Source organism: Taudactylus pleione, unplaced genomic scaffold (assembly GCF_031769625.1).
Source record: "Taudactylus pleione unplaced genomic scaffold, aTauple2 ptg000423l, whole genome shotgun sequence".
Taxonomy (NCBI): Eukaryota; Metazoa; Chordata; class Amphibia; order Anura; family Myobatrachidae; genus Taudactylus; species Taudactylus pleione.
This window is the reverse complement of record NW_028284825.1, coordinates 1643772-1665886: the sequence shown is the minus strand read 5'-3', so window position 1 is coordinate 1665886 and position 22115 is coordinate 1643772. Positions and strand designations below refer to the sequence as shown.

General features: G+C 44.2%; 1 protein-coding gene and 1 pseudogene across 1 annotated transcript in view; both read right to left on the bottom strand.

The window, feature by feature from the left end:
* Positions 1-22115, bottom strand: part of LOC148506148 (uncharacterized) — an 83981-nt gene that overhangs the window by 35191 nt on the left and 26675 nt on the right. Inside the window, exons 4-6 of the mRNA XM_088447198.1 lie at positions 20096-20603; positions 19513-19639; positions 17519-17739 (exon numbers count right to left, since the gene is read on the bottom strand). Coding sequence (XP_088303324.1) covers positions 17519-17739; positions 19513-19639; positions 20096-20603 — 856 coding nt within the window. The remainder of the gene's footprint in view (positions 1-17518; positions 17740-19512; positions 19640-20095; positions 20604-22115) is intronic.
* LOC148506150 (5S ribosomal RNA) lies at positions 17185-17303 on the bottom strand (annotated as a pseudogene).

Here is a 22115-nt window from a genome sequence, read left to right as displayed (position 1 = left end):
GAAAAAAAATAAAATAATTAGATGTTCTCAAACAAACCGTACCACATTGGGTCTAAACACTGTTGTTTTGACAATAATTACCTAAAATATCTGGCCACCACATCATCGCGTATGGCCCCCCCACATACTGACCTCCGACCAACCTCGGGGGGGCCATCCTCAGGTAAGGCATCCTCTGGCTGCATTGGTACACCACTCCTTATGGCGATGTTGTGAAATATCCCACACAGGACCACAATTTTCGAAACCATATCCGGCAAATACATGAGCTCGCCACCAGAGCGGTGGAGGCATCTGAATCGGCCTTTTAAAAGGCCGATACAGTGCTCCACCACTTGCCTGGTGGCTGTAAGTGCGGCATTAAAATTACTTTGTGGCCCTGGTGTGGGAGCCAAATAAGGAGTGAGCAGCCAGGGCGTGCAAGGGTAGCCACTGTCTCCTGTGAAAAAGAAGTGACAACATCAGGATCACTGTGTATCAAGCTTAACATTGTTATGTACTAAAGGTCTCCACTTACCCAGAAGCCACGCATCACCAGCTTGTAGGTTGGTTAATTTGTGCCTATCCCTGATTGCCGGATGACGAATGAGTCATGTGCACTTCCTGGTAATTTTGCATTCAGGGACAGGATCTGGAGGGAGGCATCACATACCACCATTACATTCAGGGAGTGATAGTGTTTCCGGTTGCGAAATATGGCCTCCAGCCGTGCTGGAGGCTGAAGTGGTATGTGAGTACCATCCACAACCCCTATGATGTGTGGGAAGCCAGCTATTTGGTAAAAATTGGCCTTGGCCACACTAAGGGCACCCATATCCAAAGGCATTTGAATAAAATTATGGAGGTGCTTGAAAAGTGCCTCCATCACTGCCCTCAGGATCCGGGAAAAGGAGGATTGTGAGATGCCCACCACTATTCCCACCGTTGTTTGAAATGATCCCGAGGCACAGAAATGTAACACCACCATAAATTGCGTAAGTGGTGGTATTGCTGTAGGACTGTCAATTTGCCGCTCAAGATCACTCTCTATTAATGAGAGAGTGTCTATGATGATTTTGGGAGGAAGACGGTAGCGTCTTAAAACCTCATCATCGGGCATTCCAAAAAGGGTGCCACGTGTTCTATATATCTGGGGCCTTGCACGCCTACGATGCCTACGCCTGGGACGAGATTGAGGTTGGTCGGCTTCCGGGAGCATGGCCAGAACAATCCGACCCAGATCAACCTGAAATGGCAAGATTTGAATGTAAGGCTTTTTAACCCCCCAAATAAATAGATTTATACTTAGCTTGATGATACCATCCATTGATGCTTACATGCCGGGGTATTGTCATGATACATGCAAACTGTAAATAATCACAATATAAAAATACAACAATTTATGCTGGGCATTTCTGTTTCAAAATTGGGTGCAAGACAAAACATAAAAGGGGAGAAACACACATTTGGCCAAAGAGCAAAACGACATTGCGCAGACTACCTCAAATTGGGGCCAAATGTAATCAACAAATCCTAAAGGGAAAACACAAACAATTTAACGGGTCTGAATAAGCAGTTAAAAATGCGCTAATTAGTTCACAAATACCAGTCACAATAGAAACAGATAAAAATGCGCTAATTAGTTCGCAAATACCAGTCACAATAGAAACAGATAAAAATGCGCTAATTAGTTCGCAAATACCAGTCACAATAGAAACAGATAAAAATGCGCTAATTAGTTCGCAAATACCAGTCACAATAGAAACAGATAAAAATGCGCTAATTAGTTCGCAAATACCAGTCACAATAGAAACAGATAAAAATGCGCTAATTAGTTCACAAATACCAGTCACAATAGAAACAGATAAAAATTAGTTCGCAAATACAAGTTCAAAAATACGCAGCTAGAAAAACACAACATTTTAGAAACATTTCTGACTAAGAAAAACAAAGGTTACAAGTGTAAGGTCCAAAAAAGTTGCGTAAATACAAACATGAACATTTACTAACCAAGTGAAAAAATTAACTTACCAATAGATAATATATAAGTTTCCAGATCAAAAGGTCTTTGGGGCAGAGCCAAAAAAAAACCTAACAAAGATGAAATTACGAAAAAATAACGTTAAAAAATTCAGGAAAAGAAGGAGACACAAATTTAACAAAAGTTAGACTGCCAAAAACGTACCAAATAAAGAAACGCCAAAAACAAAACCACCAGAAAAAATGCGAACGGAAAAAAAACCAACCAAATTTAGCAAACAAAAACTACTCCCACCAACGCCAACTCCAAAACCCGCCAACAATCAACTCCGACCAATGTAACCTCCAACAATCAACAAACGCCACCTCGACTCGAGACGCCCCAAGCCATAAATAGTGTTTAGTTTCCCGCACAAATTAAGGAGGGGTCATAGGAACGCACAATCAATGATGTGGCCGAAAAATAAGGACGCATGTATAAATACGTCACGAGCCAAACCAAAAATTCTGGTGTATTTCTTGTTTTGAGCTAAGACATGGCTACAGATCAGGGAAACAATGGGCAAAAGTCTGGTGGTAAGTATTTCAGGCATTTGGAAACAATGATTAATCTGAAACATAATATAGTGCAAGTTGTGAAGTTTACAATTCTCAACATTTAAACAAATAGGTGAGGAGGATGACATGGAAGAGGCTGCTGGGCCCAGTATTCCGGCCAAAGCTGGCAAACAGAAAAGGCAGCCACAATTCACAAGAAAGGAGATGGAGGTTTTGGTTCAGAAGTGTGTGGACATCCTGCCACAGGCAGACAGGAATATGAGTGCAAGCCAGAAGTGGAGAATGTGGGAGGAGGTAGCCGTTGCTGTCAATAGGGTGGGTGATTATGTCCGTCTAGCCCGGGATGTCAAACGGCGGTAAGTAAAAACTTGACCCCCCCTAAAACCAAAACCCATTTAAAACAAAAGGATAATGGTTCCAATTTCACCCACAGATGGGCCGACTTCAAATATCGCCTGAAGCAAAAATTGGTGGACAGGGCTAGGCATGCAAGGGGGACAGGTGGGGGTCCCACCCCTGTGTCATTGGAGTTGAATGATTTAGAAGAGCTGGCACAGGGGTGTGTGCAGGCTGTGGAGGTGTTTGGCGTGTCCAACATGGATACGGACATGCCAGACTTTGCGGCTCCTCATGTTGTCCAAGGTAAATATTGTGATGTTACCAACTCTGAAAATGTTATTGTGCCAATATGTAGATTCTCATTTTTCCAACAGAGACACAGGCGGATGAGTCTGCTCCAGAGGGGAGCCTTGGTCGCAGAATTTCTGCTGGCTCTGCAGGGGAGGAACCAGTACATCCGGCTGAGGACCCTGCAGAAGCCAGTCCAGGGCAATCCCCCTCGCAGGCAGTGTCCCTCCTCACAGAACTCAATTTTAAATCGGATTTCCATACGGAGATTCTGCAGAGGATGGACGCCAGTCTGGTACGGGTGGCTGAGGCCCTGGAGCAAAATGCTGCGGCAAACGTGACCATTGGCGGAAAATACCAGGGCCAACATCCGCATCGCCAATGCCCTGGAGCAGCTCGTTCGCCAGCACATGGTGGAGCCGACCTCCCTTCCTGCCGGAACATCAGGATCCTCCACCTCTGGCACAACATCAGCCAATCCTCCAAATGTGCCTAGCCCTGTGCCTAGTCCAGAGGCCACAACATCTGCCTCTGGACAGGCCAGCCCGATGACATCCCGGACCCGGTCTGTCGCCCTCCCTCCCCCAGCCAAACGGGGGAAAAAACGTTGACAGCACTGGCTACTTTTCCCACACTCCTTCTGTGCTTGCCCCATATTCCTTTCTGGCCAAAACTTCCCTCTCCTTTCTTGTGAATTGTTTTTAATTTTTAGCTTTACGTTTCCAAAAACTTTTATGTTTGCACAATTATTAAAATTTTTGGAATGAACACTGCAAAAAATGTTTGTGTAAAATATGTGCATGAAATTGTTTTTTATAGCAGTAAATTTGCAAAAAATGTACGACTTTGTATTCTGACATTATTGTAAAAATGGTTTTCATTTAATCCTGGCCCACAAGGCAAAAACGCGCAACAACAACATTTTACATGAGAAAAAAAAGGGCTCTTTAAGGAACGTTTGAAAATTTACATAAGGATGCAAATTCACCAGGCAAAAGCAAAATGGCCTAAAAAACACAAACATGATGACATTATTGTTACAATAGGCCAAAAAGAAAAAATTAACCCCAAAATAAACCCCCACAAATGTACGCAAATTGATTGTGTAATCCTGACATTAGCAGCTATGATTTCCACCTGCGTACGGTTTTGTGCTAACCCAAAAAACTGATTTCAAAACACATACCAAGCCGGTTTTCAATCCAACACTAATTGTTTTTCTGACAAGCCGTGATTAATCGATGCAACATCGTGGAGTGCCGGGACGGAGGAGAAGGCCATCGCCAATGTGGTAGAGTAATCCAGACCCTAAGCTGTGCGAGCATTTTGAAAGGAAAGAGGATCATCCAGTGACGTATGAGTTGGTACGAACACATTTGACGTTCGCATCTGATAATGTATGTACGCCCCAAAAACGCCTCGCCACGCCTGCATTTTTCCATCTCCACCCCCGTCAACGCCCAAAAACGCCCTGTTCTGTCAATCACATTTGACATGTCACTTCCTGTACGCTATTTGACGAACGAGACAAAAAAAGCTTGCAATCTGCCGTACGCACATGCGCAGCGTTACACCGACGCATGCGCGGTTACTCAACATCGGAATGCAACGAGCGTACTGCTGTTAACGAACGGCTCTGAATCAGGTCCAAAATCCCCACAAAAACAATATTAAAAAAAGTAAACATGATCACTTTGTAATGAATCCATGGAGACTGTATAATCCAAATGATAAACAATATACATTTATTCACATCCAAATAAAACATTTTCTAGATTAGACTATATAATGGTGGTAGATTCATTATTGTGTAGGGTTAAGGAAACTGAGGGCGTGATTCAGAGCCGCTGGTAAGCGGCCGCTCGTTCGTTCCGAGCGATGTTTGCCCAACTGCGCATGCGTACGGATCATAATACGCATGCGCGAACCAGTCAGTGCGGCTGAAAATCGTTTGTTCGCTACATAGCGAATGCCTGCTAATTTGAGTGACAGGAGGAGGCGTATGTGGGTGGTAACAGGGGAAGGTGCTTGAAAACGGGGAGTGGAGATCAGAACGCAGGCGTGCTTAAAGGTCAAAACGGGCGTTTTATGGGTGTGCATAATTAATACAGCAGCGTCATTGACCACGTCACTGGGTTATTTTATAGTCAGAACTGCTCGCATGATTGCGGTAGGAAAAACCAACCACAAGAATAGCGAGCAGTTCATACGCTGGTCGATGTACTTGATTAATCTAATAAATAGCGGACATGACGTAGGATGCGAGCGGCCAGGGGGCGTAGTTTCCAAAAAAAGGACCGCAAGTTTTGTTCGCTCGTTCAGACATAGAGGCGTGAACAGACCGCAAAGAGCGAACGGTTCATTTGAATAGCCACCCCTTTTTTCAGAACGAACGACCGCAAATAGCGTCCGGCTCTGAATCAGGCCCTGAGCTTTTTGAGATTTTAATCTCAGATCATGCCCCAGTGACAATTACTTTGCAAGTACGGATCCCCAGAAAGACACCCAGGTGGCGCTTCCCAGCATATTTAACTCACTCAGAGGACTTTAAAAAATATTTGATTGAGAAGTGGGAAGAATATATTAAGGATAATATTGATTTTAGATAATCACGTAGTATATTTTGGGAAACAGCAAAAACGGTTGTACGTGGACATACCATATCCTATATAATCCATAAAACCCCCCCAATATAATCTTAAATATGAACAGCTACAGGTAAAATTTGGTCAAACTTTTCAAAATTATATAGATTCACCTACTGATTTGAATCTAGAAATATATACAGCCTCAAGACAGATATTGAAAACATTTCTACTCACAAAAGCACAAAATCACTTAGATAACGTTAAAAATAAATTCTTCAGATGGGGAAAGGCAGGTAGAATTCTAGCCAATATGACTAAAATACAGAATAAAAAACAACAGGTAATAGCTATTAAAGACCCTAAATCAGGAACAGTATATACAGAAACATCGAAAATAATATCAGTTTTTTATGAATATTAAAACTTGAATCCTTTCTTCAAAAAGCACAATTACCCAAACTATTGGAATCTCATAAAAGGGATGCTTAATTCAGATATTACAGAAAGTGAGGTAAAAGAGGCTATAAAGTCAAGTAGAAATAATAAATTGCTGGGCCCAGGAGGGTTTAGCGTAGAGTTCTATAAGTTACTGGAACTTCAATTAGTCCCTCAGTTCACTAAAATATTTAAGAAGTACACAAAGAGATTCTGCATTTTCGCATTTTATCCGCATTTTAACGATGCAAATACGATAATTATCTTAAAATCAGGATAACCAAAGGAGGATGTAACATCTTATCGTCCAATAACGTTATTAAATCAACATTTCAAAATTGTAGCTAAGGTGATGGCAAATAGATTGCAGAGCATAATGCCTTCCATTATAACTACACAACAATTGGGATTTATACAAAATAGATATTCAGTAAAAGGTGTTAGAACAGCAATTGTGAGCATTCTAGCATCAAAAGGGATTAATTACCCCAAAACACCAAATGTATTGTTGAGCTTAGATGCTGAAAAAGCTTTCGATAAACTATCATGGTTACATTTGCAAAAAGTTTTTGAATACAGAGATTTCGGCCACATTTTACAACATTTTATTAAAATTATCTACGCGCAACCATTCACAAATGTAATCATTAATGAAACAATTAGTGCACCATTACAACCGAATAGAGGTAAGAGAGAAGGATGCCCATAATCACCGTTATTATTTAATATACAGTAGCACTAGATCCATTGATACACACTTCCAATTTAGCACTAGATTTGAGGGTTTAAAAGTAGGGCAGATGATCTTCTGTATTTATTTCAAACCCAGCACAAACTTTCCCACATATATTTAAAATAACATAACACTTTTTTGCGAGATTTCAGGGTTTTCAGTAAATTGGAACAAATCAAATGCACTACAATTACATAAAGAAAGAAAACCAAGATGGTCAGGAGGCCCTTTATTAAATTGGATAGAAGGCGCATTAAAATACTTTGGGATACAAATACCAAAATATATGGATAAACTATATAATCTCAATATGGAAATAATAATTAAATCATCTATGAAAGATTTACAGAGATAGTGAAAAATACCCCTCACCTATACTGGAAGAATAAACCTGATCAAGATGGTACTATTCCCTAAAATATTATACCTAATTCAAGTTTTGCCAATATTAATCTCTAAAAGAGATGAGAGATTATTAAATAAGGAATTCAGGAAATTATTTTGGAATGGTAAACAAAACCGTGTAACGTTGGTCAAACTTCAACAAAAAAACTGTCACAGCACGCTGGACACCGGCACACACTTACCGGCTCCGGCAGCGCTGGTCTGTGGCGGGGCAACCAGCGGGGAGTCCCTGGCGCCCACTGCTAGATGCTGCTTCCTCCCTCCCCCTTTCGCAGGCGGCCGCATGCCGACCTGTCAAATGATTTAAAGGGCCATACCCGCCTCCCAGGTGACGTCACAGGTGGTGACTAGTTCAAGCCCAGCCTATATAAGGAAGTCCATGGGAGCATTCCAGTGCCAGAGTATAGGCTCCATTACCTAATTCCAGCGTTCCTGTGCAAATCTCGTTACCTGTTTCTGACCTTGGCTTGTTTGTGACTCAGTTTTCGTCTGATCCCTGGTACTTCGTTGACAAGCTGGTTTTGACCTTGGCTGTCCTCCGTGACCTGCACACATCTGCTCCCTGGTACCGTCTTGTCCAGTTGGTTCTGACCCGGCTTGTTGACTACACTGAAAGTCTTTCCCGCTCCATGTAAGAGTTCACCAGCACCTGTATAGGGGAGCCTATTCTGAAGGCCGAAACCTGTGTGTTGGATGCAGCCAAGTCCAAACCTTCTTGCGAGGGTCTCTGGTGAAGCTGCTAGCACATTAGACTCCACGCCTCAGAAATACATCCCGCCAATCCCCAAGATGCAGGTTGCATCCTTTATCTAACCGAGAGTTGTGACAGAGTACTCTGGCCAAAAACATGGATGCCACTGGTAATCTTTCACCTCAAGATCTGTTGGAAAATCTCCTCGCTAGAGTTGAGAAGCAGGAACAAGACCAGGCCCAGATTATGCAGTGCCTTCAGACGCATATGCAATGCCCTGTTGCATATGTGTCTGAAGGCACTGCATAATCTTGGCCTGGTTAGTCACCACCGGTACAACTAGCTCCACCTCCTGTGGTGTCCGTACAAGTTGCAGGTACTGCAGCACCATTACGAATCCCGAATCCCACAAAGTACGATGGGGATCCAAAAGGCTGTAGAGGATTTCTGAATCAATGATCCATTCAGTTCGAAGTCCAGGCCACAAACTTCTCCTCTGAGAGAACGAATGTGACTTATATTGTTTCGCTGTTGTCTGGACAGGCATTGGCATGGGCTTCTCCATTATGGGAAAGAAATTACCCTCTGGTTAATAGCAGCACTGAGGTCATAGCGGCTCTTCGAAAAATCTTTGATGAGCCTGGACGAGGGTCCTCTGCAAGTTCAGCCATTCTACAACTGAAGCAAGGCAACCAGACTGCGGGGCAATACACCGTGCAATTCTGAACCCTTGCCTCAGAATTAGGGTGGAACAATCAGGCCTTGGTAGTGGCATTTATACAAGGTCTGTCTGAGCAAATCAAGGATGTATTGGCGTCCAGGGAATTGCCAACCACCTTGAACGATCTGATTTCTCTGTGTATCCGGGTAGATCAATGCAACAGAGAAAGAGCATGAGAGAAAGAACAATCCAGATGCTTCAGTTTCAAGCTTGCTCCTCATTTCTCAGCCCCGGCTGAGGCTCCAGAAGAACCTATGCAGATTGGAAAGTCACCTCTACCTGCTGCAGAGAGAGAAAGGGGGTTCAGGAACAAACTGTGTTTCTACTGTGGAGAACCAGGACACCTTCTCTCAGGTTGTTCTAAACATCTGGGAAACGAGAAGGCCTAATTGATCGAGGGGTGGTCAGATTAGGTGCATTTCAGTACACCGCAAAGGGGAAAGTTTCCTCCCAGTTTACTAGTGACGTGATTCTAGTTCTAGAGAAACACTCTGATGTTATTAATGCCTTTTTAGACTCTGGTGCTGATGGCAACTTCATCTCAGCCAGGAAAGTTCGGGAGTTAGGTATTCCAAGTGTGCCATTAGAGGCACTGCTCTGTATTATCGGAGTGGATGGGAACAAACTTCCTACGGCTAACATTCACTCCAGGACGTCAGAGGATATCATGCAAGTTTTTTCTCTTCATAAGGAGTTGATTTCATTTTACATATGCCCGTCAGCAGAAAATCGGATTATTCTGGGTCTTCCTTGGCTACACAGACATGGTCCTATTTTAGATTGGAACGAACCTCAAATTCTGTCGTGGGGATTTCAATGCCATCAATCATGCTTTCCATCCATCAAACCATCACAGCATGTCATTCCGAGTTTGGTCATCTCCCCAGAGAATCCTCTTCCAGCTCCATACTGGTCCTTTGAGGATGTATTCAGTAAGAAAGCCGCTGAAATGATTCCAGCTCATAGGGAGTGGGACTGCACTATAGATTTACTTCCAGGGAAAATGCCTCCTCGTGGAAGAGTGTTTCCTGTCTCGCTTCCTGAAGCTCAGGCAGTGTCCAAGTACATCCAGGAGAACCTGGAGTGAGGATTCATCAGAGAATCTAAATCACCTGTGGGAGCAGGGTTGTTTTTCATTAAAAAGAAAGATGGTGGATTGAGACCATGTATAGATTATCGGGGCCTGAATGCCATCACTGTTAAGGATCGGTACCTGTTACCACTAATCTCCGAACTTTTTGATCGCATAAAAGGAGCAAAGGTTTTTTCCAAGGTAGATCTCCATGGGGCCAATAAATTAATCAGAATCCATGAGGGGGATGAATGGAAGACGGCCTTCAATGCACGTGATGGTCATTACGAATACTTGGTTATGCCTTTTGGTTTAAGCAATGCACCTGCTGTTTTCCAAAAGTTCATGAACAAAATCTTTTGAAACCTATTATACACTACAAGTATGTCCTGGTGTATTTGGATGATATCCTAATCTTTTCCAAGAACCTAGTGAGTCATCGTGAACATGTATGCAAAGTACTGTCATGATTACGGACTAACCAACTCTGATGATTTGTTCCGGGCATTCTGTTCCACTGAGGAGGAAGAAATTCAAGAAAAAAAAGCATATTCTGAATCCAACTTGGTTTCTAGCGGTAACCATTAAGGTCAAGATACCTGCAGGGAAGACATTCGTGGCACCTAAACTCTGTGCAAAGCTGTTAAATTGGACACATGGTACACGCTTTTCTGGCCATGCGGAGGTGAAGAAAACTCTGAAATTAATCCTCAGGAAGTATTGGTGGTCTACTCTCTGTCAAGATGTCAAGGATTTTGTGGCAGCCTGTACTACCTGTGCTCAGCACAAAGTCCCACCTCATCCACCCTTGGGAGATCTGCATCCATTATCAGTGCCCAACCCTCCCTGGATTCATATTTCTATGGAATTTTTCCACCAATTTGCCATTATGTCAAGGTTTCAACACTATCTGGGTAGTGGTGGACAGGTTTTCCAAGACCATTCACTTTGTTCCATTAAAAGGTCTACATGCAGCTCCAAAGCTTGCAGAGGCATTCATAAGGGAGATTTTCAGGTTGCACGGATTCCCTAAAGACATTGTATCTGACTGTGGGGTGCACTTTACTTCCAAATTCAGGAGGGCACTGTGCAGATGTTTTGGAGTCAATCTGAGCTTTTCATCAGCCTACCATCCTCAGGTAACGGTCAGACAGAGCGGATGAATCAAGATTTGGAAAAATTAATTTGAATGTATGTGTCAGCCAATCAGGATGACTGGATCTTCTTGCTGCCATGGGCCGAGTTTGCTCATAACAATTTATTTCATGGGGCAGCAGGTCACTCTTCATATTTTATTCAGTATGGATTTCATCCTGTGTTACCAGAATTTCCAGCTGTGGGGTCGGCATCACTTCCAGTCATCCGTGATACGGTTAAACGATTCCTCAGTATTTGGAGGAAAGTAAAAAAGAACTTGTGCAGAGCATCTTCAAGGTACAAAGTGTTTGCAGACAGGAAAAGGAAGAGGATGCATTTACTATGTGCAGGCAACAGAGTTTGGCTGCCAACCAAACATTTGCGACTGAGAATGCCTACAATGAAATTTGCGCCTAGATTTTTTGGGCCATTCCAGCTTCTCCAAGTGATAAACCCGGTGGCATATCACCTAAAGCTTCCTGATATGCTTAAAATACCAAATGTTTTTCACGTCTCCCTCTTGAAACCATTAGTTCTGAATCGAAATTCGAGGCACAGTGATCTTCCTTCAGCTATTTCAGTAGATTATCAGGAGGAGTACAAGGTAAAGCAGATTTTGGATTCTAGGATATCTCGAGGTACAGTCCAATTTTGGGTAGACTGGGTCAAGGCCTCAGATATTCATGCACCCCAGCTTCTTTGGAAATTCCATCTGAAGTTCCCTGGCAAGCCATTTGTGGGGTGTTCGGTACCCACCCCTAGAGGAGGGGATAATGTCACAGCACGCTGGACACCGGGACACACTTACCGGGTCTGGAAACGCTGGTCTGTGGCGAGGCAGCCGGTGGGGAGTCCCTGGCGCCCACTGCTAGATGCTGCTTCCTCCATCTCCCTGATGCAGGCAGCCGTGGCTCTGTATGGGCGCACGCGCCGACCTGTCAAATGATTTAGAGGGCCATACACGCCTCCCTGGAGACGTCACAGGAGGTGCATAGTTCAAGCCCAGCCTATATAAGGAAGTCCATGGGAGCACTCCAGTGCCAGAGTATAGTCTCCATTACCTTACTCCAGCGTTCCTGTGCAAATCTTACCTGTTGCTGACCTTGGCTTGTTTGTGACTCCATTTTTGTCTTATCCCTGGTACTTCGGTGACAATCTGTTTTTGACCTTGGCTATCCTCCGTGACCTGCATACGTCTGCTCCCTGGTACCATCTTGTCCGTTTGGTTATGACCCGGCTTGTTGACTATGCTGAAAGTCCTTCCTGCTCCATCCAGAGTTCACCAGCACCTGTATAGGGGCACCTATTCTGTGGGCTGCGTCCTGTGTGTTGGACGCAGCCAAGTCCAAACCTTGTTGCGATGGTCCCTAGTAAAAAAATGCCGGCACATTAGACTCTGCTCCTCAGAAATAGGTCTCGCCAATCCCCAAGATACGGGTTGCATCCATTATCTACCCGAGAGTTGTGATAAAAACATCTGAAGGAGGCTTAAACCTTCCAAATATTAGGAGATATAATCAAACTATCATTATTAGATATATTAGAGATTGGATTCATAACAGGGATAATTATGTAAATATTGAATTAGAACAATCTACGGTAACTTCTGTTAGATCACTTATCTCATTTTTACATACTGTAAGATCTGGTTTCATGAGGGATATTCAAAATAATCCACTATAATTACAGTATGGGAAACCTGGAAAAATGTTAGGAAACCATAAGAATTAAATAATACATGTACATTATTCTTGCAATTTGTTAATATTCCTCCATTTCAAAGGGGAGAAGCAGCCAAGCCCTTCGAGAGATGGATATTAAAGGGAATTATAAATATAGGGGACTTAGGGCCTGAATCAGTAAGGAACACTACTCTGCTTATACGCACACAACTGCATTACTAATATCAGCGGTGCTATTTAAATGTGTGCATTCACATTGCGTACACAGGCCTGACAGAAGGACGCCAACTTCCCCTTATATCCGTATACTAGGGCAACATAGCGAAACAATCGGTAACTTTGAGTAACATCGGGCCTATACGCACAGCTAAGGAAGCCCAGACCTCACTCAGGAATTGCTACCTTCTGCGCACGCCTCAGGATGCATCAGGTAACGCAGCGGATAATTTATGCACGCCCATGCACCAGCATTGAAACGCACTGGCACGCCTGCGTTCGCCCGACCACCCCCCGTCACCACCCACAAACGGCACTTCCTGTCATTCACTCTGTTGTGGGTCTGTGTAGCCTCTGCAGCCGCAGTTCCCATTACAATTTCTAGTTTGCGCTTGCGCACTGCGAAGCATTCGCATGCGCAGTGCGAATTATTCGACCAATTGCGTGCATATACGCAACTGTGTTCCTTGCTGAGTCAAGCCCTTAATATCACAATGGGGAAATTTATGTACTGCGAGTAAATTATGAGAAAATATAATCTTATGATGAAAGATAGATTCTCAATATTTCAAGCTCTTCACTATGCTCAGGAAGTACTACATATCACAAAAGGATATTACAGGTAATAATAACTTAGATAAAATACTTAATAAACAGCTGATAGATAAGCAGGCTATAACAATAAATTATAATCTATTGAGAAAATTGCTTGATACAGTACCTCCATAAAAGAGAGAGATATTGAAAAATGGCAAGACACTTTTTCTGACATTACAATAAACTTTTAAGATCTTTAGAATATTGTAATAAAACGATAACATCTGTATCGTATAGGGAAATGATTTTGAATATATAACACAGAGGATATATAACCCCACAGAGTAGATTTAAGATGGGACTCGCTGAAACAAGTGAATGTCCTACATGTAATGAGTTTGATGCTTCATTATATCATTGCTTATGGGAATGTCCCGAGTTAAAAGATTTTTGGGAACAAGAACTTCACATATACACATCTAGTAGAATATGTTCCCAAAACATCTAAATGGGCTATCTTGGGGATTCTAGATCCCGATTTAAAATGTACTAAAGGAAGCAGGAAAATGCTCACAATAGTATCGGCAGTGGCTAAAAAAATGTATCCTACAAAAGTGGATTGAAGGTAATCCATCGTTTCTATCTTTATTTCAAAGTAAATTATTATTTGCATTTAGAAATGGCTGTACATAGGGAAAATTATATTGAGAAGTTAATTTGAGATTTGGGAAGGGTTTATAAATGTAGTAGCTGAATCTATAAAAATTCAATTGCATAAGTGTTTTGAGAACTCAGAATGGCATGAAACAAGGATCACTATGGGCTCTATTTATTAACATTATTTTTACTAAAATAAAGTGAAAAAGGGTGTTTTCACACCCTTTTCACATTATTTTAGTATCACCTATAGTTATTACAGGGCAATTGGAGTAGAATTAGTAAAATTCTACTCCAACCCCCAGTATCACTTATTTTTAGTAAAGCAGATCGCATTTCCCATAATTGTAATGGGAAATGTGATCCGACCTAAGTTACTAAAAATAAATTGTAAAAAAATACCGGGGAAAGCCCTGTGATAATAACGCCACCTGGAGGTGGCGTTATCCAGGGTCTCCCCCGGTTACCGGGCTCCCACTCTGCTCTAACGGGGAGAGCAGAGGCGGGAGCCGGTACCAGTAATCAGCTATGTGGTCTAAGCAGACCGCAAGCTGATTACTGTACAAAAAAAAAATAAAAAAATTAAACATTTTTTTTTCCTTACCTGAATCCAGGGACCGGTGATCGGGCCTCCGGTGATGGCTCCTCTCCAGTCAGCTGGTCTCCCATAGTACACTGGGGCCTGGTCATCAGGTGATCGGGCCCCAGTGCAGTATGGGAGATCACCTGATAGGGAAGCCCGGAGAAGATCACCGGAGGCCAGGAGGATGCAGGTAAGTGTAATGAAGGGGGGGGGGTCGTGGGGGTCCGCGATTGTGGGGGGCGGGGCTTAGCACCAGGGGCGGGGCTTAGTGTCGGTGGGGGAGTAGTAGCGGTGGTCGGTCGGCGCATGCGCGGGCTCTTAGTCGCGGTATTTTTTCCGAAAATACCGCGACTAGAGTGCGGATGGGATCCGCAGGGACAGAGCTTTATTGCAAGCTCTGTCCCTGCAAGGAATTTATAGTAAATCCCTGTGATATTGCCTGAATTCGCAATGCGAATTCACTCGGTAATATCACACTACAATCCGCATTCAATATGCGGATTGTAGTAAATAGAGCCCTATGGGAGATCCACCTATAGTTTTGACGGAGTAATGAAAACCAAAATTGGAGATGAAGTGCTAGTACTATGCTAAAAGTAGGGAGAAACTGCACCTTGAACCATACAAAACTAATAAAGGAAATAGTGGATAATCTAGATGTTGCCAACTTCTGTAATTTGAAAATGTTACCTTTGAACTTGACATAAATTTAACGTGAGTATATAAAGCTTTTACAGAAATTAAGAAATTTGTATATAAATACAATTTTTATTACTTGTGTTTTAAGCTATATGAAATTTAATAAAGAGAATGTTTGTGCTACATGACATTTTATATGTACAGTATAGAGGTGGTGTAGTGCGCTCTTATGTAGCACGATGCACTATATACTTTATTGGATATGTGTCATATTTTTTCTAGGTGGGTATGGATAAGGAATTAGATGCAGCCACAGACACTGGTGGTTTCTCCTGGGTGTGGTACAAAAGATAAACAGTTAAAAGGTCGACAATGTCTAGAAGCTGGAGCACGTATAAGAAGTGAATAAGAGGCTGGAGCACGTATAAGAAGTGAATAAGAAGCTGGAGCACGAATAAGAAGTGAATAAGAAGCTGGAGCATGTATAAGAAGTGAATAAGAGGCTGGAGCACGTATAAGAAGTGAATAAGAAGCTGGAGCATGTATAGGAAGTGAAGAAGAAGCTGGAGCATGTATAAGAAGTGAATAAGAAGCTGGAGCATGTATAAGAAGTGGGTAAGAAGCTGGAGCATGTATAAGAAGTGAATAAGAAGCTGAAGCATGTATAAGAAGTGAATAAGAAGCTGGAGCATGTATAAGAAGTGAATAAGAAGCTGGAGCATGTATAGGAAGTGAAGAAGAAGCTGGAGCACGTATAAGAAGTGAATAAGAAGCTGGAGCATGTATAAGAAGTGGGTAAGAAGCTGGAGCATGTATAAGAAGTGAATAAGAAGCTGGAGCACGTATAAGAAGTGAATAAGAAGCTGGAGCATGTATAAGAAGTGAATAAGAAGCTGGAGCACGTATAAGATGTGAAGAAGAAGCTGGAGCACGTATAAGAAGTGAATAAGAAGCTGGAGCATGTATAAGAAGTGAATAAGAAGCTGGAGCACGTATAAGAAGTGAATAAGAAGCTGGAGCACGTATAAGAAGTGAATAAGAAGCTGGAGCATGTATAGGAAGTGAAGAAGAAGCTGGAGCACGTATAAGAAGTGAATAAGAAGCTGGAGCATGTATAAGAAGTGGGTAAGAAGCTGGAGCATGTATATGAAGTGAATAAGAAGCTGGAGCATGTATAAGAAGTGAATAAGAAGCTGGAGCACGTATAAGAAGTGAATAAGAAGCTGGAGCATGTATAGGAAGTGAAGAAGAAGCTGGAGCATGTATAAGAAGTGAATAAGAAGCTGGAGCATGTATAGGAAGTGCATAAGAAGCTGGAGCATGTATAAGAAGTGAATAAGAAGCTGGAGCACGTATAAAAAGTGAATAAGAAGCTGGAGCATGTATAGGAAGTGAAGAAGAAGCTGGAGCACGTATAAGAAGTGAATAAGAAGCTGGAGCATGTATAAGAAGTGAATAAGAAGCTGGAGCACGTATAAGAAGTGAATTGGGTGTTTATGAGCGCTCTACATAAATAAAATAAAATTAATTAAAATAAATAATTATATTAGTGGCACCTGTGGAAAAATATTTGTTAAAACGTAGTGTTATGAGGATATTGTTTTAAGGTGAGGTCCGGTTTAACACGTAAGTTGGATCGCACTGTATTAGTCAAAAATCTGTCCCTACCTTGCCCTCATAGAGATGGTGCAGCGGGACAGGTCCGGATTATGATGTTACGTTGGTGGAGAGTGGCCTGGCCTCGGCTCTCTCTCCACGTGCTGTCGGCGTCTGGCCGTGTGCGGCTGCTATAGATGACGTCAGCGGGACAGTGCGGGTAGTGTAAGCGGCTTCCACGAAGGTCAGCTTGCTGCCGGATACCAATCACCTGAATGCCTCCAACGCGTTTCGTACCATTCGGTACTTTGTCAAGGATAGCATTGGGCTGATCTTAGGTCCTTTATATACCTACAGCAACTGGTTTTCCCAGGTGGTCTCCCATCCAAGTACTAAACAGGCCCAACACTGCATAGCTTCCAAGATCAGACGAGATTGGGCATGTCCAGTGTGTTTTGGTTGGACATGCCCAATCTCGTCTGATGGTGTCAGGATTCTGATTGTCAGGATGCGGCGGTTGGTATTCTGATTGATAGCATCTCAACTGCCGGGATCCCATACCCAACCCCCATTTGTAGTAGTTCTGCAGGTTGTTTTTAATCAAAAAAGATCTATTTATATCTATATTGTTTACACTTATTTTTAATTTAAATCAGAGAACAGACATTTTTATAAATCTTACCGATATCAGGGTTCATTGGTGTTTCAGCAGTTATCATTGATGTTTCAGCAGTTATCATTGATGTTTCAGCAGTTATCACTGGTGTTTCAGCAGTTATCCTTGGTGTTGCAGCAGTTATCATTGATGTTTCAGCAGTTATCATTGATGTTTCACTCTGGGTATTAACAAGTGTATCAATAGTGGGAGAAGAGGCAGCAGTGGTAACAGTAGGAGTTGCTGTAGTGGTTGTGATGCCAGCAGTAGTAGTAGCTGTAGTAGTGCTTATAAGACCAGCAGCAATATTAGTAGCTGTGGTAGCAGTTGTGTGGCTGGCTGTAGTAGTAGTAGTTGTGGTAGCTGTAGTAATGCCAATAAGACTAGCAGCAGTTGCTGGGATGCCGGCAGTTGTAGTAGCTGTGGTAGCGGTTGTGTGGCTGGCAGTAGTAGTAGCTGTGCTAGCGGTTGTGTGGCCAGCAGTAGTAGTAGCTGTGGTAGCGGTTGTGTGGCTGGCAGTAGTAGTAGCTGTGCTAGCGGTTGTGTGGCTGGCAGTAGCAGTAGCTGTGGTAGCAGTTTTGTGGCTGGCAGTAGTAGTAGCTGTGGTAGCAGCTGGGAGGCTGGCAGTAGTAGTAGCTGTGGTATCAGTTGGGAGGCTGGCAGTAGTAGTGGCTGTGGTAGCTGCAGTAGTGCTAATAAGACCAGCAGCAGTGGCTGGGATGCCGGCAGTAGTAGTGGCTGGGAAAGTGGCAGTAGTAGTAGCTGTGGTAGCAGTTGGGAGGCCGACAGTAGTAGATGTGGTAGTGCTAATAAGATCAGCAGCAGTGGCTGGGAGGCTGGCAGTAGTAGTAGCTGTGGTAGCGATTGGGAGGCTGGCAGTAGTAGTAGCTGTGTTAGCAGTTGGGAGGCTGGCAGTAGTAGTAGCTGTGGTAGCAGTTGGGAGACTGGCAGTAGTAGTAGCGGTTGGAAGACTGGCAGTAGTGGTAGCTGTGGTAGTGGTTGGGAGGCTGACAGTAGTAGTAGCTGTAGTAGTGCTAATAAGACCAGCAGCAGCGTTTGGGAGGCCAGAAGTAGTAGTAGTTGTGGTAGTGGTTGGGAGGCTGGCAGTAGTAGTGGCTGTGTTAGCAGTTGGGAGGCTGGCAGTAGTAATAGCTGTGGTAGCGGTTGGGAGACTGGCAGTAGTAGTAGAGGTTGGGAGACTGGCAGTAGTAGTAGCTGTGGCAGTGGTTGGGAGGCTGACAGTAGTAGTAGCTGTGGTAGAGCTAATTAGATCAGCAGCAGCGGCTGGGAGGCTGGCAGTAGTAGAAGCTGTGGTAGCGGTTGGGAGGCTGGCAGTAGTAGTAGCTGTGTTAGCAGTTGGGAGGCTGGCAGTAGTAGTAGCTGTGGTAGCGGTTGGGAGACTGGCAGTAGTAGTAGCGGTTGGGAGACTGGCAGTAGTAGTAGCTGTGGTAGTGGTTGGGAGGCTGACAGTAGTAGTAGCTGTAGTAGTGCTAATAAGACCAGCAGCAGCATTTGGGAGGCCAGAAGTAGTAGTAGCTGTGGTAGTGGTTGGGAGGCTGGCAGTAGTAGTGACTGTGGTAGTGGTTGGGAGGCTGGCAGTAGTAGTGGCTGTGGTAGCGGTTGGGAGGCTGGCAGTAGTAGTGGCTGTGGTAGCGACTGGGAGGCTGGTGGTAGTAGTGGCTGTGGTAGTGGCTGGGAGGCTGGCAGTAGTAGTAGCTGTGGTAGCGGCTGGGAGGCTGACAGTAGTAGTAACTGTGGTAGTGATTGGGAGGCTGGCAGTAGTAGTAGCTGTGGTAGTGATTGGGAGGCTGGCAGTAGTAGTAGCTGTGGTAGTGGCTGGAAAGCTGAAGGTAGTAGCTGTAGTCGTGCTTATAATACCACCAGCAATATTAGGAGCTGTGGTAGTGGTTGGGAGGCTGGCAGTAGTAGTAGCTGTGGTAACGGTTGGGAGGCTGGCAGTAGTAGCGGCTATGGTAGCGGTTGGGAGGCTGGCAGTAGTAGTAGCTGTGGCAGCGGTTGGGAGGCTGGCAGTAGTAGTGGCTGTGGTAGTGGTTGGGAGGCTGGCAGTAGTAGTAGCTGTGGTAGCGGTTGGGAGGCTAGCAGTAGTAGTAGCTGTGGTAGCGGTTGGGAGGCTGGCAGTAGTAGGAGCTGTGGTAGCGGTTGGGAGGCTGGCAGTAGTAGGAGCTGTGGTAACGGTTGGGAGGCTGGCAGTAGTAGTGGCTATGGTAGCGGTTGGGAGGCTGGCAGTAGTAGTAGCTGTGGCAGCGGTTGGGAGGCTGGCAGTAGTAGTGGCTGTGGTAGTGGTTGGGAGGCTGGCAGTAGTAGTAGCTGTGGTAGCGGTTGGGAGGCTAGCAGTAGTAGTAGCTGTGGTAGCGGTTGGGAGGCTGGCAGTAGTAGTAGCTGTGGTAGCGGTTGGGAGGCTGGCAGTAGTAGGAGCTGTGGTAGCGGTTGGGAGGCTGACAGTAGTAGTGGCTGTGGTAGTGGTTGGGAGGCTAGCAGTAGTAGTAGTGGTTGTGGTAGCATTTGGGAGGCTAACAGTAGTAGTATCTGTGGTAGCGATTGGGAGGCTGGCAGTAGTAGTGGCTGTGGTAGCGGTTGGGAGGCTGGCAGTAGTAGTAGCTGTGGTAGCGGTTGGGAGGCTGGCAGTAGTAGTGGCTGTGGTAGCGGTTGGCAGGCTGGCAGTAGTAGGAGCTGTGGTAGTGGTTGGGAGGCTTGCAGTAGTAGAAGCTGTGGAAGCAGTTGGGAGGCCAGAAGTAGTAGTAGCTGTGGAAGCAGTTGGGAGGCTGGCAGTAGTAGCAGCTGTGGTTGGGAGGCTGGCAGTAGTAGGAGCTGTGGTAGCGGTTGTGAGGCTGGCAGTAGTAGTAGTGGCTGTGGTGGCAGTAGTAGAAATGACAGATGTTGGTACCATAGTAGGATTAGTAGAAACACTTATCAATGTAGAGTAAGTGGACAACAAATAGGAGCTGGCTGACATTGTAGAATTGAGGCTGGTGATTCCATTTTTAATGGATCCAATGTAGTAAGGTTGTCCTGGCATCTTCTGTACTGTGACATAACCTCCACCATTAGAACCTTTTCCAGCATGAATGGCAGCCAGGCATACAGGAGTGTTCTGTAAAGATCAATGTAAAGATGGCATCAAACACAAATGTTTATACAACTAATAATTAAAAAATTAGATGTTTTAAAAGAATAACTGATTTTCATTCAGCGCTGCTCATTATTAGTCTTTTCATGGAACTTGACCTGTTCTTAGGACTTGTCCCATTGATGAATTCTTACTACTAAACATGGTATCTTGTAGGGTAAAAAGACCTAGGGGTAAATTCACTAAGAATCGTGTCTGATCGAGAGTGCCCGAAATTGCATTGCTGAAACTCGGGTGACTTTTGTCTGATGGAATTCTCAAATTTACCAATCAGGATTTGCTGAAATTGTGTTTTCCAATGGTGTATGTGATCGAGATTTCTCTGTCGAGTTCCCTGAGTCTGCCCACAGCCAAACTCACCCAAACAAGTAGCCTGCACATATCAGTGAGATATGTGCAGGCTGGTTGTGTGTTTTAAAAATAAATAAATGGTTAATGTTGAAAAAAAAAAGACATAGGGTTCCAACCCAAAAAGCATGACCAGCCCTGGGCTCCTGTGCCAGTCCTGGTTCTAAAATTACGGGGGAAAAAACGAGTAGGGTTCCCTCGTACTTTAGGAACCAGCACTGGGCTCCTGAGCCAATCCTGGTTTTAAAAATAGGGGATAAAAAATGCATGGTGTTCCCCCTATTTTTAAAACCAGCACCGGACTCAAATCTAGTCAGGGTGTAATGCCACAGCCAGGGCATCCTTTCACCGGCTCACCCCAGCCAAAGCATTAACACCCCAAGCTACTTAGCACAAACTGGGGATCTCAGGAGAGGTGGAGACCACCCTATAAAGGGGTCCCCCCTCTCCTGAGCACCCCAGGCTTACGCTGAAGTGCGGGGCTCTTCCCTGCACCCCTGGACGGTGGATGCAGGGGTAATAGTGTGAAGAATAGAGTAATACTATTGTGTTTTACAGTGGAATTACAGGTGCCAGCATGCCTGCCCTTTGGCACTTGTGAAACTACAAGTGCCAGCAAGTGGCCGACACCTGTACCCCCACTGTAAAAAAAATAGTAAAAAAAACAAAGTACACACTCACGGTCCACTTCTATAAGTAGATTTCCCATGGTTTACCTGTGAAAAAAAAACCAATACTCAGCTACCTCCTGGTGCCGCTCTGTCCCCTTGTACAGTAGGGTCACAGCCAATCAGCTATCAGAGTCAGATTCCCGGGTCACTCGACCTGGGTTATTTTTTAAGGACCCTTTTACAACGAGCCACAACCTGGGTATACCCAGCAATAACCCGGGTTATTTGGACAGTGGAAAAGGGGTATCAGTCAGTGCCTATGTTTTCACTGCGAAGCCCACACTTAGTGAAATGGAAGGCCTGCAGCCAACAACTTTTTACCTTTTTACTGATTATTGTTGTTAAATGCAGTTAATGATCTGGTATTGTGGCGCTGTGTTATGATGTCTCTAGGGCCATCGAGAGCTGAGCGGGGCCCGGATACTGGGGGTATGCGGCCAAGGAGGTGTGGCCATGC